Genomic DNA, 20208 nt, shown 5'->3' with positions numbered 1-20208 from the left:
CTTGCTTTTGAATCCAAAGAATCAGCCTTTCTTACTTCCAAGGGGGCTGATTTAATGTAGAACGGATGAGCTTTTTCCTTTTAAGCTGTAGAGAACTGTGAAGTTGCTTTAGATCTTAAAATATTAATAATGCCGATAATATTTATCATCCTTTAAGGATTAAATTCTGGGCCCTAAGTAAATTTACGAAGACACAGTTTCATTCCCTTTATGGCACAAGTTTCTTGGTGATAAGAGTCTGAAGTCATACGTATTGGTAGGTGAGGATGTAAATCAGGCTGGCAAAGGAAAGGACAAAGGCCAGACTTGAAGAAGAGGGCACATCTTTGTTTCCTTGCCCCCAAAGGCAAGCCCTATCATGTGTGCCTCTCCTCTGAGAGATATTTTCCCACTGTGCACACCCACCAGAAAATGTTACCCTCACATTTGTGAGAAAACTACAGTTTAACTGGAATAGAAATACATATACAATAAAGTACATTTTAAAGGGCTGAATGAAAACACTAGGGGGAGCTCAATCCCTCTCTGGACTGTCACCCCAGGTGACAAGCTCTGGTAACAACAGTGCATACAAGTAAGCCAGTAAGGCAGCTCTATACTACTTATATGAAATTAACTCTAAGATATATTGCTAAATTAAAAAACCAAGGGACAGAACAGTGAAATATATTTATAGAACACACATATGCACTATACAATATGTTTCTATGCATAGAACACCTCTGGTGGGAAACCCCAGAAACTGGTAAATAATGGTTGCCTTGAGGAAAGGGTTATTATTGGACAGCTGGGTGACAGGGCTGCAAGTAAGACTTTCACTTGGTTACCCTTTTATAAGTCCTGAAGTATGTGCCATATACATGTATTACCTATTAAAAAAAATTAAAATATAAACAAACACATAAATATATAAATTTTATAAAATGTATAAATATAAAACAAAGGAAAAACACTGCATCTGGACGTAACTACACAAACATCGACTAGGAGAATTTGAAGGGGAATGAAAAAAAAGACAACTCTAGTTCTTTCCCTTTAGTGGGTCACAAGAACCAATGGCTCATGTGAACATCTTAATGCTTTCTTTGGCTCATACTACTTTGCTAAATCCTACTTTATATTTTTGGTACTCAGAGCATATGCATCCCCAAATTTCAGCTAAATCCTTCTTTGCTGACTTTATTATACTCCTTAAAGAATGCATTCTGTCTGCATAAAGTAATTGTATCTGTGAGTAAAAGAGAGAGTCAGATTCCCTTCAAATTCTTTGTCAATATTCTTTAATTTGGCAGCATTCTAAGACTGCCTATTGCCTTCGGACCGTATTCTCTACAAAAGAACTGTCTCAGAGGTTTGTTTTACAGGGTAAACATCACCAACCCATTTCATGTTGCTTAACAAGAATGCAGATTTTTTACGTCAAAGCAACTTGTTCTAAATTTTAAAGTTAAGGGAGAGATAGAGGCAAAAATATAAAAACCGAGCTAGAAACATATACATTAAAGAGAAAGAGTTTCAGAGAAAGATAGGGAGAAACAGAGACCTTTGGGCCCTTAAGAACAAACTGAGTTTTAACAATAATAAGGATATAGGAGATTATCCTTTACTTTCAGGACACTAGTTCTAAATGAAAATATTCAGTGAAAAAACCTTTGCAAACCCCAGGTGATTTAAGGCACCGAATGCACTAAATCCCCTGGCCTTTTGCACAGTTAACTGTTACCCTGTTTCTCCTGAGCAGGGTTTCTCAACAGTGGCACTACTGCTGCTATTGGCACTACTGGGTCAGGTAATTCTTTGTTGTGGAGGGCTGGCCTGTGCACTGTGGGATAATCAAAAATGTCTCTAGACATTACCACACGTCCCCTGAGGAGTCAAAATTGCTTTACAGAAAAAGAAGCAAGAAAGTAGAATTACAGAAATATCTTTTCTTGCGCATTTTGTTTCTTTTGTTAAATCTGAGATAAACCTATGATATGCTTTGAAATTAAAGCAATTTTACAAAGTAGAAGAGCATGTATAATATACAAATACATCACACTCTTGGGCATAGCCTAATAATAGAGTAAGAAATATTGGTAAACAAGTATTAAATAACCAAATGGGTTCATTTTTTATGGTCACATAATAACTCAAAGTAGAAACTCAAAATCAATGGTATTAAAAAGCAAATCATCGCCTTCATCTAATTTATATTTTTGCTATCTTTTCTTCTAGATTTATCTTTATTGGATAGAAGACACCAATACCTACAAGAAGAGGAAAAGACTCAGGCCAGTGGTAGCTATGAGTCACAAACCGGGAACACGTACGTCATGATGAGAGCAAAGATAAAATTCAATAAAACGGCATTTCATACAAAGGATTAAGGTTTTGGATGTCCTGGTCTCACAGTGAGAGTTCTGAGGAACTGGTGTGACAGCACAGACTCATCTCAAGGGCAGATACAACTTGTGCTCTTAGACGATTATGGAGTCCTTATTATTGGTTCTTGATTATCTTCATAAAAATACCAACGTGCATGCCTTCTAAATAATTTTGGTAAGCACAGGTTACTTACTTCCAGTGAATGCTATCCATCGAGCATATTTTGTAGCTTCTCTTCGCCAGTGGGAAGCCACCAGCAAACCACATGTGACAGTCAATGAAATAATTCCCATGATGATAAAAAACAGTGTGGTGACCCACTCTGGGGGGAGCCGGGGAGGAATGCATGTCCGGTCTCGTCCATGGATTGTTTGACACTGTCGCACAAGGCCCACAGTGAGTGCTCCTGGGGAGATGCAAAAGGTGGGAATATTTTAATGGGTTTGACATACCCAGGGACTATTTCCTTCCACCACCCCTTCAGTCCTTAAATATTTCTCTCTGAATAGGTCATTCAAGCGCCTAATTTCACTGAGTCCTACTTTCAGCATTCTGCTGTGGTTCACAATGTAGTAATACTTCACTTAACATACAAAGGGAACTCTTTAAACAAACAACAAAAAACTTTGCCTCCATGAACTGCCTCCTTTGTCATGAAACCAGAAGAAATGGATGGTCCCTGGCTACCATTACTGAATATTTTGATCAAAGATTCTATAGAAAAATCCTCATCAAAAGGGGGGGAGTGCAAAACAGAATTTTAAAATTCCCATGGACTCCAGACTTTCTGGAGCCATGGAGGCTGGAAGAACCCCAAAACTACTGTCCTGAGATAATCTTTAAACCTTAAACCAAAACTATCTCCTGAAATCTTCTTATAACCAAACAATTGTTTAGCTTAACTAGTAAAGAATCCCTCACATTTCTGTCAGTTTGTCATACTGTGGGAGCTTGTGTGTTGCTACGATGCTGGAAGCTATGCAACCAGTATTCAAACACCAGCAGGGTCACCCATGATGGACAGGTTTCAGCTGAGCTTCCAGACTACGAAAGACTAGGAAGAAGGACTTGGTGGTACACTTCTGAAAAGAATTTGCCAGTGAAAACCTTATGAATAGCAGCAGAACACTGTCTGATACAGTGCCAGAAGGTGAGCCCCTCGGGTTGGAAGCCTCTCAAAATTCAACTGGGGAAGAGCTACCTTCTCAAAGTAGAGTCAACCTTAACAATGTGGATGGAATCAAGCTTTTGGAACCTTAATTCACTGCTGTGGCAAGACTCAAAATAAGAAGAAACAGCTGCAAACATCCATTAAGAATCAGAATCTGAACTGTACAAAGTACGAATCTAGGAAAATTGGAAATCATCAAAAATGAAATGGAATGCATAAAGATCGATATCCCAGGCCATTAGTGAGCTGAAGTGGACTGGTACTGGTCACTCCGAATGGAACAATCATATGGTCTCCTAGGAAATACTGGTTGTGTAGTGATTAAGTGCTACAGCTGCTAACCAAGAGGTCGGCAGTTCAAATTCACCAGGTGTTCCTTGGAAACTCTATGGGGCAAGTTCCACTCTGTCCTATAGGGTCGCTATGAGTCGGAACCGACTCAACAGCAGTGGGTTTGGTTTTTTGTTTATGGCCTCCTATGCCAGGAATGACAATTTGAAGAGGAATGGCGTTGCACTCACCATCAAAAAGAACATTTCAAGATCTATCCTGACATACAACGCTGTCAGTGATAGGATAATATCCATACGCAACAAGAAGTCCAGCTAGTATGACTACTATTCAAATTTACGCACTAAAGCCAAAGATGAAGAAATTGAAGATCTTACCAACTTCTGCAGTCTGAAATTGATCAAACATGCAATCAGGACTCACTGATAATTACTAGGGATTGGAATGTGAAAGTTGGAAACAAAGAAGAAGGATCGGTAGTTGGAAAATATGGCCTTGGTGATAGAAATGATGCTGGAGATCGCGTGACTGAATTTTGCAAGACCAACGTCTTCTACATTGCAAATACCTTTTTCCACCAACATAAATGATGACTACACATGGACCTCGCCAAATGGAATACAGAGGAATCAAATTGACTACATCTGTGGAAAGAGACGATGAAAAAGCTCAATATCATAAGTCAGAACAAGGCCGGGGCCAACTGCAGATCAGATTATTAATTACTCATATCCAACTTCAAGTTGAAACTAAAGAAAATTAGAACAAGTCCCTGAGAGCCAAAGTACAACCTTGAATATGTCCCACCTGAATTTAGAGACCATCTTAAGAACAGATTTGACACACTGAACACTAATGACTGAAGACCAGACGAGTTGTGGAACGACATCAAGGACCTCATACATGAAAAAAGCAAGAGGTCATTAAAAAGACAGGAGAGAAAGACAAGACCTAAATGGATGTCAGAAAAGATTCTGAAACTTGCTTTTGAACACTGAGTAGCTAAAGCAAAAAACGATGACGTTAAAGAGCTGAACAGAATATTTCAAAGGGTGGCTCATGAAGACAAAGTAAAGTATTATGATGACATATGCAAAGAACTGGAGATAGAAAACGAAAACAGAGGAACAAGCTCAGCATTTCTCAAGCTGAAAGAACTCAAGAAAAAATTCAGGCCTCAAGCTGCAATACTGAAGAATTCTACTGGGAAAATATTAAACTACACAGGGAGCATCAAAAGATGATGGACGGAATACACAGTCACTATACTAAAAAGACTTGGTCGATGTTCAACCATTTCAGGAGGTAATATATGATCAGGAACCAATGGTACTGAAGGAAGAAGTCCAAGCTGCACTGAAGGCATTGGTGAAAAACAAGGTCCTGGGAATTGACGGAATACCAACTGAGATATTGCAACAAACAGAATATAGCACTAGAAGCGTGCACTTGTCTATGCCAAGAAATCTAGAAGACAGCTACCTGGCCAACTGACTGGAAGAGATCCATATTTATGCCTATTTCCAAGACAGGGGATCCAACCAAATGTGGAAACTACGAATATCATTAATATCATATGCAAGCAAAATTTTGCTGAAGATCATTCAAAAGTGCCTGCAGCAGTATATCAACAGAGAATTGCCAGAAATTCAAGCCGGATGTGGAACATGGGATATCATTGCTGATGTCAGATGGATTCTGGCTGAAAGCGGAGAATACCAGAAAGATGTTTACCTCTGTTCACTGACTTTGCTAAGGCATTCGACTGTGTGGCTCATGAAAAATCATGGATAATGCGTGAAGAATGGGAATTCTGGAACACTTAATCATGCTTATGAGAAATCTGTCCATGGATCAAGAGACAGTCATTCAAACAAAACGAGGGGATGCTGCATGGTTTAAAGTCAGGAAAGGTGTGCATCAGGGCTGTATCTTTTCACCATGTCTATTCAATCTGTATGATGAACAAATAATCTGAGAAGCTGGACTATATGAAGAAGAACAAGGCATCAGGATTGGAGGAAGACTCATTAACAACCTGTGTTATGCAGATGATACAACCTTGCTTACTGAAAGTGAAGACAACTTGAAGCACTTACTGATGAAGATCAAAGACCACAGCCCTCAGTATGGATTATACTTCAAAGTAAAGAAAACAAAAATCCTCACAACTGGACCAATAAGCAACATCATGGTAAACGGAGAAAGGACAGAGGCTGTCTAAGATTTCATCGTCCTTGGATCCACAATCAACACCCATGGAAGCAGCAGCCAAGAAATCAAATGACGCACTGGGCAAATCGGCTGCAAAAGACCTCTTCAAAGTGTTGAAAAGCAGAGATGTTACCTTGAAGACTAAGGTGTGCCTGACCCAGGCCATGGTGTTTTCAATTGCCTGATATGCATGTGAAAGCTGGACAATTAATAAAGAAGACTGAAGAAAGGCTGACGCTGAGCTGTGGTGTTGGCAAAAATACTGAATATACCATGGACTGCCAAAAGAATGAACAAATCTGTCTTGGAAGAAGTACAACCAGAATGCTCCTTAGAAGCAAGGGTGGTGCGACTATGTCTCATATACTTAGGACATGCTATCAGGAGGGATCAGTCCCTGGAGAAGGACATCATGCTTGGTAAAACAGAGGGTCAGTGAAAAAGAGGAAGACCCTCAACGAGATGGACTGACACAGTGGCTGCAACAATGGGCTCAAGGATAGCAACAATTCTGAGGCTGGCACAGGACCGGGCAGTGTTTCATTCTGTTGTGCACAGGGTCGCTGTGAGTTGGAACCAACTCAATGGCACCTAAGAACAATAATAACAGTAAAGAGTATCTGCCTTGAGCATTATGCTCTTTTAAGGTCTATCTATATAGGATCAAATAGGCAACAGCAACCTGAAAGATTAGACAGGAAACTTAGGGAGCAGTGAGTTTATGTCAATGAGAGAGGATCAACTCGGAAATGGAGGCTGAAAATGGTTGCACAACTCTAAGAATGTAATCAATGTTACTGAATTATACGTGTAGAAACTGCTGAATTGGTGTATGGTCTGCTTGTGTATATTCTCAACATTAGCAACAATCAATTATTATTATTTAAAAAAAAAAACAAAAACCCAAAAACCTTACTAAGCCACAGTAAAAGACAGTTCATTTAGTCATTCATTAAACAAATATTTTGTTGAGTGCTTGTGTCAGGCACTGTTCTAGTCTCCTTGGAATAACGGTGAACAAGATGGATAAGGTTCCTGCCCTCACTGAGGTTGTATACTAGCAGAAAAAGTTGGAACTTTTCTATTTCCAAATCCACAACTCATTGTATATCACATTATTTGGGCCGTGGAGAAAACCATTTTTCAGGAAAAGTCACAATCGAAGACAAACTTGGAAATCTGCCTAATATATAAATAATATTATATAACGAATTAAACACTAGAAGCAATATGTATATTGCCAAACCATTACTGGCATGTTCAGGTGAAAAGCACAAAGGCACTAACGATAATTTTTCAAGTGTCCTCCTATTTACATAAAATGAAAGTGATTTTTGTTAAACACCAAGTGATATTTTTCCATAAGCATGTTCTTATGTCAGGCCGAAGAACACTATCAAATTTGGAGTAAATTAATTTATAGAAACTCAGATTAGGAAGGTTTAAAAGTAATTATCTTCCCCACTAACAAGAATGATTAAAGTGGTAACACATTTAGCTTGGCTGCCAACCAAAGGTCAGCAGTTTGAACCTACCAGCCACTCCAGGAGAGAAAGATGTGGCAGTCTGCTTCTGTCAAGATTTAGACTCTTGGAAACCCTATGGAACAGCTCTACTCTGTCCTATAAGGCTGCTATGAGTCGGAATCAACTCGATGGAAATGGGTTTGGTTTTTGGTTTTGGTATGAATAAAAACAGCTTTTCCCTCTTTCATGACCAACCGCAAATGGGGAAAAAATGACCAAAACTATAATATCCGGAGCCGGTTGAAAGCATAATAGATTTCTGCATCTTTTTATTATTTTCTCAATATGAACATAAATTTAAAAAGAAAAAGACATTAACCTCAAAATCACAGCACTTGTCATGAACTGCTGCCTTCTTTGAAGAGTCAGTAAAATTCCTTAGAGCTGTTTTGGGAAACTGCCTCGGTGGGAGAAGATAGCCCATGGCTGGATATGCGTGTGTATATGTATGTGTAGGACTGTTGGAGCAAGTGTGCTTTCCAGCAACTTGTGTTTTACCAACTGATACATTTTTAGAAATAAAGGAATCAGTTGAAAAAATGAAGTGACAAAGCAGTCTGTTCTCACAATTGAGTTGTAGTCGTGTTTTTCCCCCCCGATGCTAACTCTGGAAACCCTGGTGGTGTAATGGTTAAGAGATATGGTTGCTAACCAAAAGGTCAGCAGTTCGAATCCACCAGGCACTCCTTGGAAACTCTGTGGGGCAGTTCTACTCTGTCCTATAGGGTCGCTGTAAGTCGGAATTGACTCAAAGGCAATGGGTTTGATTTTTTGTTTTTTTTTAATGCTGAATTATCTTACCGTAAGTCTTTATAGAGTAATATCTAAACAAGTTGTACTTCTTCTCCAAAATCATCTAATAATTAGGTCCATACTGTGGTCTCTGCACAGGAGCAAACAGCATGGTAATTATGGGGTTGTCACAGGCAGACCGGGGATAGAGAGTAGGTGAACCTTCACAATAACATCCCAGGCTACGTCTCCCTCTGGCTGCTGCTTGGAGCTGAGCGACTTCACAGGCTCTTAACCACTGTGCCACCAGGGCTCGGTATAGGCCAAAGGGAAGTAAATCAGCTCACATTTTTTGATACTCTATTGCTAACCTTTTAAAAAGTCTGTAGTTATTCCTTCCAGAAAAGGGGGGTGGGTAGAGGTGAATAAACCAAAGAACCTATTGCCGTCGCATTGATTCCAACTCACAGCGACCTTACAGGACAGAGTAGTACTGCCCCATAGGATTTCCAAGGAGTGGCTGGTGGATTGGAACTGCTGACCTTTTTGTTAGTAGCCAAGCTCTTGACCACTGTGCTACCAGGGCTCCAGAGGTTAGCAGGCACCAGAAAATTACATGATTGTCCTTAAAATGAAATACTAAAAAGTTTCCTTGAAAAGAAAACGTGTGTGTCTTATTATGATAAAGCATTTTATTACGATTTTGGAAATAAGGCATTCACAGTAGTGCCCAAGAACTCATAATAGGAAACTACTCCTGATCGTTCAGCAAAAGACTTCTAACAAAAATTACCCTCTAGAGTCACTGTTCCATTTATAAGAGCTGTAAATGCTGCAAGAAAAGACAACAGGCAATGAAAGACCCTCTGACAAAATGCAACATCATGGATTCTGATTATAGGAGCAATTTTTTCCACAACTTAATTCAATGTACAAAGAAATTTTCATTGCTAACTTTCTAAGTAGCTAGTGGATGCAGAGTTACACTGGAGGATTTTTTTTTTTCTGGCAAATATTTAAAATTATAGGTTTGGTAAATAATGACTAAAGTATCGCTCCTTCAAAATATTTCTCAGTATCCTAATGTTGCCCCTCTTACTCTCCGTTTGTGGACATGACAAAGCACTAGGGCTCAAATGTAACTTAACCTTCCATACCTATAGATTGCTAAGCTTTCTGAGTAGGGTTCTTTTTCCTCTTCTCCTGACTGGCACACTACCATACCAAATGAAGGCAAACAGAACAAGAAAATGAAAATTATAGCTATACCTTTCACAAACCAACTGGAAATGACCTGATAGCTTTAAAAGAAGAGATACGCTCCTGTACTTAAAAGATTCCTTATCATCACAAATCAAGACCAATTATTCAGCAGCTATATTCTGGACAAAATTGCTAATTGGCAGCCAGAAGGTGTACTGTACGTAAGAAGATCAATTCACAAATATTTTGTTGAGTGTTTCTCATGTGCTCAGCATTGTTGTTGCATTCAGAGATTCTAGAACTAATACTCGATCCCAATTTCAGTGAAAACAGACTCTCCTTTAAATAAAATAAATTATACAAGGGCTGGTGCAAACAGAGGTCAACATTATCGCCAAAATTCAGTTTCTTGAGTTAAGACTCAGGGTCAACGAGATTTATACTGTAGTCACACACATTTTCCACAAGCTATCTGGGGAGATCTGCAAGGGAATTTTGCTACAACTACTAAATCTTACGAATTCAGGTAGTGTTAGCACCCAAACTTTCCCTCAACCCCACAACCCACTGCTGTCAAGTTGATTCTGACTCAGAGTGACGCTACAGGACATAATAGAGCTGCCCCACAGGGTTTCTAAGACTGCCACATCTTTCTCCCATAGAGCAGCTAGTGGGTTCAAAGTGCCCACTTTCCAGTTCGCAGCTGAGCTCTGTAACCACTGCATCACCAGGGCTACTAGGCTTTCACCAGTGTCTTTCAATTTCATCTTTTAATCAAAGAATTACCTCCTGCCTGTAGATTCAAATCCATCAGTCGCGATGACTAGCCAAGCATCTTTTCCTTCCTCTAAATTATTTTAACACATCTAGTTTGTATTACACGATAATGCAGTTGGTTTTAGGGTAGCTTCTTTTCATCCCAAACAGAATATGATTTTTTCAGAGGAGGTACCTGCACCGTCTACTTCAGTGAAACCCTCCTAGAACGGCCTGCAGCAGTGGGCACAAAGCAGGAATTAATAAGCATTTGCTGAGCTTGAATTAAAAACAAGCCAAATTTAAATCGCACTGCATTAAATAGCTTCTCCTGCAGAACTATCTTATTCAGTGAGGCTTCCTGCGGCACACTAATTAAGTACAAGCTCAGCCATTCACTAATTTTTGTTTTATCTAACAGGTCTTTTGCCTCTTGAAGGGGCCTATAATTCCATTCCCCAAACAGCCAATCCATCTTTACTCTGCAGCTGTTTCCCAGGTAACCAATCCAGCCAAATAAAAGACTTGCACACAATAGCAAAAAAGGAAACCAAACTAGGAGCTACAGCATCCCACATCCCTCTTGGTATCTCACCTGTGTATCACGATACACAAGGGAAAAATCGTAATGAGTCTTACCCCACTAAAGTGGGGAATATCTTAACTAAAGAGGCTTTTGACACACATCGTCTATAGCTCCAGAGATACTGCAGAAATGATTTAGCACAGGCAGTTTGAGCATGTCTGTTGCCACAGTAAGGACGGTTATAAAGCATGTTATTGCTACACGTAAAGGCTGTGCCTCAGAAAGTCTGTAACACGGGGTTGTAAAGCAGAGATGTAGTCTGTCAGAGCCAATTATGAGTGTCAAGTGCTCGCCAATCTGGCCATACAGAGGGTTCTCCCACATAGGGTTGGATCCGAGGAAAACAGTGAGGTTAAAATTGCTAATGCCTCTCCCACCACCCCTTCTGGTTTCCCTCCTGCTCCTAATGTCCCCTTCCTCACAATGTGCTCTCCCTTTCAGCTCTAGGTACTGTGATCTGGCCAGCCCAATCCCTACCACTGATCTGGACCTCTTGCTGTACTTTCTGCCTGAAGATAAAAGCTCTGTTCTTGGCAAGCTATCCCATTGGTAAGAGATCGAATGTCTTAATGATTGATAAAGGCTTACCATACTGTCCCTCCCAAAAGCATCTGTATTTAAGCAAGGGACAGTATTCCAACTTAAGTGAAACAGTGTGTTTCACGTTTTAGTGACAGGCTGGCAGAGGCTATTTAGGGGAATTTGAGGGCAGGTGAGGATAGGAAGGGACTGAGAAGGTAGAGGACCCCAGTGTAGGCCGTGATGCATACCTCCGTGTGTAAACCACACCCTGGCAGCTCATAAATGAGTAGCAGCACAAGCACTGAAAAGAAAAGCCTACAGGTTAAGAACTTTACATTCTTCATTTTTTTCCTCCAGGCACATTGCTAGTGGTAATGATTTTTGTCTGCTATGATTTCTATATATTATGATTTCCAGTTCTACATGAAGACGGGGGTGCTTATAAATAGTAAAATCGTCAAAAGAATGAACAGGTAAAACAAAGAAACTCAGTAACTACAAATGGACAGTGTCTTAAAACCTGAGTAACGTAATAGGTTTAGGGCAAGTTCTAATGTCCCTAAGCTACTATAGTATCTACTGGTGTCCCTCCTGGTGCTGCCAGGTATTGGCCCCTATGCTTTCTCCCCAGCTATCACTTTCTTCTATCCCGCCTAGAGTCCCTAGTCCATCATATCACCACCACCTAACTTCTTGCCCTAATGTCCTTCCACTGCACCTACCTGGCAAAAGCCATAACTTGATTCAGCATTAAGTTCTCCTTTCTTGCACTTATCAACAGGCTGCTGAACGGTGACAGAGAAAATCACCCATCAGGGCAGAGGGGTACCACTGTAAATTCCTATGTTTCAGTTTCAAAGCCATCACCAATGTCTGGAAATGAATTAGGTTTTCCTAATTCAGTGCTTTTTCATTCTCTGCCGTGATTATTCTAAGTCTGCTGCACCCTCCTTAAACATCAGAACTTCTGCTTGGTATTCACTAGGTGACTATCTCCACTTCTCTGAAAAAAACAGAGGCAGCCCCCCACCATCAAACTTATGAATTTACCTGCACACATGCTTTCATTATATTGATCCTTCTCCCTATGATTTGGATCCTATGCCCTCCCATCTTCTTTGGGATATTGCCCAACTTAACTGTTTTCTCTAGTTATCTATCCACTTACAGATTTCAAAAAACGTTTGAATATGCTCAAGTCTTGCCATCATAAAACAAAACTCCATTATGCCAAGTCATCCTCCAGTGCCATCATGCCTTCTGCCTCAGTCCTTCTCTGCCTAACCTCCTTTGCCCCCAGCCTTTTTAAGACTTCCTGTCTCCATTTCCCAGAGTCTCATTTATTCTTCAGCATGCTGCAGGCTGGCTTTTGCCTCAACCACTCCACTGCCACAGTCCTTGCCAAGCTCGCTCACCCCACACTGCTGACTCTAACAATACTTCTAAGCCCTTATCTTACATCTCAGTAGCTTTGAAACAGCTGACTTAGTATCTCCTTTTTCAAACACATTTCCTTTTGGTTTTGGTGACCCACTCCATTTGCTACTGGTTTTCCTCCTGCATCTTCAGTTCATCTTTTTTTTCACAGCCACTTTTTCCTCTGCTATTCCTTAAAATTGTGTATTCTTTAGGGATCTTTCTTGGATCTGGTTCTTCTACACACACACTCTCTCTTTCTAAGTCCAAACTCCTTAAAATGGTCTACAAAGGTCTGGATGATACTCCTTTTGCTTTTCCTTCAGTCTTTAGTTACTTTTTCATACTTGATGCTCGAGCTCTTAAATCAATTCTTAAATCACACGTACATGTATGTATCCAAATCCATTCTCCAGGCCTTCACAAATGCTGTTACCTCTGCCTATGACACAATTCCAACCCTCTTCTCCTGGCTACTACCTACATTGTAATATTCCAGTTGCAGCTTAGAAGTCCCTTCTGGGAAGTCTTCCTTGACAAGTTCTTATACCCCCATTCTGGGTTGAGGGCTTGTCATCTGTGCTTCCAAGGCCCCTATCAAAGTACTGTAATTGTCTCCTTGTTTGTCTGTATCCTCCAACTAGATTTTATAGGCTCCATGGTCTACGTCTATCTTGTTTGTTGTTTATCCTCTGTCCCTGGCAGGTACTCAATAAAACTATATTCCATGACTGACTGAGGAAGAATCAAAGTAGAAATAACACTAAAATTCATGTTGAAAAATACACATTTAATTCTCAACTGGCTGAAAAGTATGGCAGTTATATGCTGTTTATCTCTGAGATATGCATCAATTCAACTAATATGTACTGAACATCTACTACTGTTCTAAGTACTTGGGATACAGTGGGGAACAAGATAGGACAAGGTTCCTATTTCATGAGGCTTACATTCTGGTGAAGGAGAATGAAAATAAGCAAGTAAACAAATACTAAAAACCCAAACCAAACCCACTGTCATAGAGTTGATTCAGACTCATAGTGACCCCATAGGGTTTCTAAGGCTGTAAATCTTTATGGAAGCAGGCTGCCACATCCTTCTCCCAAGGAGCTGCTAGTGGTTTTGTACTGCTGACCTTTCAGTTAGCAGATGATCACTTTAACCACTGTGCCACCAGGGCTCTTAAACATAAACAAACAGGGCAATTTCAGATAAGATGACCCATTGCCACTGAGTCCATTCCAACTCATAGTGACCCCACAGGACAGAGTAGAACTGCCCCATAGGGTTTCCAAGGAGTGGCTGGTGAATTCGAACTGCTGACCTTTTAGTTAGCAGTGTAAGCTCTTAACCACTTTGCCACCACGGCTCCCAGATAAGAAGTCCTTTGGAAAAAAAATAAGGCAGTAAAACAGGGGGTGGTAATTTTAGTCAGAAGAGCCAAGAGGTTGTGGAATCAGACAGGATAATATATTTTTTATAATGGCTTTAATTCCATAAAATTCACCTTTAGAGTGTACAATTCAGTGGGTTTTTAATATATTAAAAAAGTTGTGCAATGATCAGCAATATCTAATTCCAGAACATTTTGATCACCTAAAAAGAAACCCCATACCTATTAGCAGTTATTCTATACACTCCATTCACCTTCCATCCTCTGGCAACTGCTAATCTACTTTCAGTCTCTATGGATTTGCCTGTTCTGGACATTTCATATAAACTGAATATTACAATATGTGGCCTTTGGTGTCTGACTTCTTTCACTTTGCATAGTATTTTCATGGTTTATCCATTTTGTAGCATACATCAGTATTTCATTTCCTTTCTTTGTTATTCCAATATACGATACTCCACAGTTTGTTTCCCCATTGCTCAGCCGAGGGACACCTGGGTCGACTCCACTTCACGGACAGCCTTCTGTGTAAACATATGCTTTCACTCCTCTTGGTTATATACCTGGGAGTGAAACTGCTAGGTCATATGCCACATGGTAACTCTATAATTTTCTGAGCAACTGCCAGGCTGCTTTCTACAGCAGCTGTGCCATTTGACATTCCCACGAGCAATGCATGAAGGTTCTAATTTTTTCACATCCTCGCTAACACTTGTTATTATCTGTGTTTTTCATTATAGCCACCCGAGTGGGTGCGAAGAGTTCCTGGGTGGCACAAATGGTTAAGTTTTTGACTACCGGCCAAAAGGCTGGCAGCTGGAAACCAACCCAGAGGTGCCTTGGAAGTCGGGCCTGGCGATCTGCTTCCGAAAGGTCACAGCCTTGAAAATCCTACAGAGTTCTACTCTGCATACGTGGGGTCACCATGAGCTGGAATCAACTCAACAGCAGGTAACAACAACAGTGGGTGTGCAGTGGTATCTCACTACGGTTTTGATTCGCGTTTCCTCAGTAACTAATGATGCTGAACATCTTTTCATGTTACTGGCCTTCTGAATGTCTCCTGTAAGGAAATGTTTATCTGGATCCTTTGTCGATTTTTAAATTATCTGTCTTTTTATTTAAAAATAAATCTATCTGTTTATTATTGAGTTGTAGTAGTTTTTCATATATTCTAGATACAAGTCTCTTATCAGATATATAATTGGCAAATATTTTCTCCTATTCTGTGCGCCGTCCTTTCACTTTCTTGAATGGTGTCCTCTGAAGCACAAAAATTTTTCATTTTGATGATGTCCAGAGTAGCTTTTTCTTTTGTTACTTGTGCTTTTGGTGTCATATCGGAGAAACTGTTGTCTAATTCAAGGTCATGAAGATCTACACCTATGTTTTCTAATAGCTTTTTAGTTTTAATTCTTACATTTTAGGCCTCTGGTCCATTTTGAGTTAATTTCTGTATGTGGTATGAGATAGGGGTTGTGTCGTAAAGAATTAAAACTTGCTCAAAAAGATGTCAGGCCTTTGCCTTCAGTTCCTGGGAGGTAATTTCTAAGTTCTTGAAATCTCCTTCCTAATAAGAGTGTCTTTGTTTACCTGGGAAATATTGGGAAATGCCAGATAGCCTAACCATATGATTTATGATGGGGGTACAGCTCAACTTCTGGAGGAACTGGAGACTGAGGTCAGCCAGATGGCTGGCCAGTCATGCCTATGTGAACGAGTTTCATTAACTCTGGACACCAAGGCTCAGGTGAGCTTCCTTGGTTGGCAATCCTTCCTGCATATGTCACACATAGTTACTGCAAAAGTTAGCACTGTCTATGACTTCAATGAAAGAGGACAGCTGGAAGCACTGCATGTAGAATGTTCCTGGACTGTCACATGCACCTTGTGCCTGGCCTGATTTTAATCTGTATCTTTTCACTGTAATACACCATAACCATGAGCATAATGCCTTTTGTGTGTTCTGTGAGTTTCCTCTAGTGAATTATCAAATCTTAGGGTGATGTCGGGGACCCCTGAACCTGTCATTGTGGTCAAAAGTGAAGGCAGTCTTGTGGACTTCTCTATTTTTATTTCTTAAAAATTTTCATCATTCCAAACAGAAACTTAGTACCCCTTAAGCAATAACTCTCCACTCCTCTTCCCCCCATAATTCCTAGTAATCACTAATAAAACTTTTGTCTCTATACTTTTGCCTATATAATTACCTATTCCAGATATTTCACATGAGTAGAATCATACAATATTTGTACTTTTGTATCTGACTTATTTCACTTAACATAATGTCTTCAAGGTTCATCCATGTTTTAACACGCATCAGAGCTTCATTTCTCTTCACGGCTGTATAATATTCTTTTGTACGTATATACCACATTTTATTTATCTGTTGATGGACACTTCAACAGCCCTGCAAGTGGCCTTATAGAGTCCCAGGAATGTGTTGCATATTTTCAAAGACCTTTATGGACATCCCATTCCCCAGTTTTGTCTTTTATTTTATTTTTGGCCTCTTGTTTTCCCCAACTGGTAACATCACTTCAGGCAGCTGCTATGTTAAATAATTCTTGCTGATTGTTTTTGACAAACACCCTGGGGATAGTAGAGAGCAAGCTCTGAGTCAGGTCAAGTAACAATAAGCTCCAGAAAATGAAGCTTTTCAGCAAACTGCCAGACAATCTGCCCCTTAAATAGTTGCAAGGGTGCTAGTTTTCACAGCTACCATAGTTGCGAGGTTGTTGGTTTTCAAGGCTACTGCCAAACTGGGGAGAGGGACATGGGATCAGCACGTTAAACTACCACAAAGCTCACTGTTCTTACTGAAATTTAGGCAATTTTCTTGAATAAATGCTCCTTGAATTGTTGCAAGCCTTCAATTTCCAGAGGTCTGATAATTTTAGTCAGTGTCCTCTTTGCTTTCAGGGAGGAGTGGATTTTCAGAGGTCCTTATTCCACTATTCTGGAAATTAATTCTGACAAGTCGCAGTTTGAGTCTCAGCTTTGCCACTCACTTGTCCAAGTCATTTAATCTTTCTAAGCCCGCTACAGTAGAAAAATAATACAACCTACCTTTTAGGTTTGTATGACAAATTAGATAACGAGATAATACCTATAAAGCAGCTAGAACTGTAAACACTCAATAACTGTTACATGTTTTCAGGGAAGAAAATTAGATATTTTCATTTTGGTTAAATATATAAATATACATAGGACAGTGGTAGACACAACAATTTAACACAACAGTACACTCGTATACCAAAATAAAAAGGGTGGCATTTGATGGCTGCTAAGCTGCTAGTCATAAAAAATACTCAGGACATCACTCCTCTGCCCAACTGCTTTAGTGTATCATTCAGGTTGAAGATTAAGTACAAGACAAGTTCAGACTTGCTGAAATAAAAGCTCTGGGGACAGCTTTTATAGGAATGGCAATGCTGGGAAACTTGGGATTGAAAATGTTTGTTAACATAATGAAATCACAAAATATTCTGTTATATAGCAAACAGAAAAACTACCCTGAGTCTTTCTTTGGTTTGATTTTCTTTACCTTTAAGCCCTACTGGCTGTTCCCTCTACCTCTATTTAAAAAACAACTATCACCAGCTGTTTGTAAGTAGGGCTATATAGTTCAGAGGTCACATCTCATTTTACAGCTGACTAAGTCATACTGAGCATTGCCCTCTCGTCACAGCTTATTCTATCAGCTCTTGCTCCATAAACCTTGGCCTTGGGTCTAATACTAGGAAGACATAAACCAGCAGTGAATCTTTATTTTAAAATCTGCTTTACTGACAAGTACAACATGGTATCAGAATCTGTCCTCACTGTGACTCTCCTGTCACTGAAGCTCTTAACATAATGCAAGTAGAGCTCACGAAAGGAAAGCTCACCACAACATTTAAACTGTCCATGTAATTTGTAGAAAATATGTGGAAGGATATTTGTCATAGTGCTAAGAGCGGCCTACTCTGGTTAAGTAGGATTAGAGGTCCAGTAGGGAGTGGGGTTGAGAAAGAAGCCTTATACTTCTTACTGTCTTATCTGCATATAGATACATTACTGTAATTCTGTACTTTTGTTTAAACAAAAAGTATTTACTTTGTTTTTTAAAATTCTAAAATGTTTAGAGAGCATTGTACGTCAAATTTAAATAAAATGTGCTCATTGCATTTATATCACACTCCATAAAATCTTTCAATTGGACATGAATTTAAGCACATGCTCTGGCTCGAAAAGAAATCTGAGTATGCCCCAAAATTAGAGTAAGCCAAATAAATCAGGTAGAGAGCTAAGATGGAATCTAAAGTACTATGTCTACATTTCCTATTCCACTTCAATTAGGGTACATGAGAAACCCTGGTGGAGGAATTCAATGAATCATATTGGATACTTACTGTTTTTTTTTTATCTGATTGATTTGACAGAAGAAACCCCAAACAAGGTTTAAGATTGATTTCACGTAAATGTATAATCTCTGTGTTTTGTATGTAGAACCAAGCTGGTTTAAGATGCGTAATACTGGTAATGAGAATAAGGTCAGACAAATTTGGTAGGTCATATCATTTTTGTGGGCATAAAAGTACTGCAGAATTATTTGCAGAAGTATTTTAAAGAAAAGGCTGAACCTTCACGACCCCAGAGTCTTCAATTATAGAAAAAGTTCACCTATGGACAATGATTAAAAAGTAAACAAGCAATGCTGCAGAAAAGAATGACTCTCAATCATGCAAAGCTCCAGGCCAAAAGCAGTCATAAAGTCAGGGAGTTTAGAGCTGGAAGGGATCTCAACGATCATCTCTTCTAATTTCCCCCATTTAGGGCTCAGAGAATACCGAGGCTCAGAAAGGTTAAGTGAGAAGTCCACAGATACACCATAACTAGCAGTGCTGGGACCAAAACCCAGGTTTTCAATTTCCCACTTCAAAACCATTCCTGCCGCTTGATGTTGGCTTCCTAAACACGATTGAGTAAGGAAAATGAATAGTCCCCAGTTCCCAGTGCTGTAGAGTAATACCTTCAGGAACATTCAGATTTATCTCAGAGGGCTTAATTACAACTTTGTAAGTCCAGTGACAGAGACTCTAAGAGGAACTTTCAGGAGGTCAAAAAATATACAAAGTGGGAGATTATATTTTTGGGTTCCTCTTTTTGTCAGTCCATAGGTGTGACTTCCCTGGGTTCTATTCACTCTACAATGTAGCCTCCTCTCACACAAGCCACTTTTTCTCATAAATGTTCAAGAAATACCCTGTTACCCAGCTCCTTCTCCTTACGAAACACCCCAATTTCTTTAATCAAGAACAGAAGGATTCCCTGCTTCAACATTAAGCTTTTAACTTATCTCCAAGAAAACCTGGCTGTCTACTGTCGACTCTCAAACATTGCAATGTGCGCTCATACTTGTGTTATTTGCATAGGCTAGAAAGTGCTGACCACCACCTTCCCAGAAAGGAATTTGTGGGGTAACAGTAATAAATAACTACCCTGAAAGTATACCAAAGGTTCCACTGTATGGCCTCTAAAAAAATGGCCTCTAGGTCTGTCAAAATAACTGTTCTTTTTCCTAGTTGATAGCCCAATATTAAACAACTCTAAATCATTTCCTAATAAACTGTACCCCTTTAACAATTGTCATGAATTGAACTGTGTCCCCCCCAAATATCTGTCAACTTAGCTGGGCCATGATTCTCAGTATTGTGTGACTGTCCCCCAGTTTATGTGATTGTTCACCATTTTACGTGATTTTCCTATATGTTGTAAATCCTATCATTATGATGTAATAAGATGGATTACTGGCAGTTATATTGATGAGGTCTACAAGATTAGGTGGTGTCTTAAACCAATCTCATAATTTTGAGAATTAAAAGAGAGAAGCGAGCAGAGAGACGTGGGGACCTCATACCACCAAGAAAGTAGCACCGGGACAGAGCGCATTCTTTGGACCTGAGGTTCCTGTGCTGAGATGCTCCCAGACTAAGGGAAGACCGATGCATCACAAGGACCTTCCTCTAGAGCAGACAGAGAGAGAGAG

The 20208-nt window shown here is 39.8% G+C and overlaps 1 protein-coding gene across 1 annotated transcript in view; it reads right to left on the bottom strand.

The window, feature by feature from the left end:
• MOSMO (modulator of smoothened) overlaps nt 1-20208 on the bottom strand; it is a 79824-nt gene that overhangs the window by 2851 nt on the left and 56765 nt on the right. The window contains exon 2 of the mRNA XM_049904372.1: nt 2561-2773. Within this exon, the coding sequence (XP_049760329.1) occupies nt 2561-2773 (213 nt within the window). The remainder of the gene's footprint in view (nt 1-2560; nt 2774-20208) is intronic.

Source organism: Elephas maximus, chromosome 12 (assembly GCF_024166365.1).
Source record: "Elephas maximus indicus isolate mEleMax1 chromosome 12, mEleMax1 primary haplotype, whole genome shotgun sequence".
NCBI lineage: Eukaryota > Metazoa > Chordata > Mammalia > Proboscidea > Elephantidae > Elephas > Elephas maximus.
Note: the sequence above shows the minus strand (reverse complement) of the source record. Positions and strands in the feature narration are given on the sequence as shown.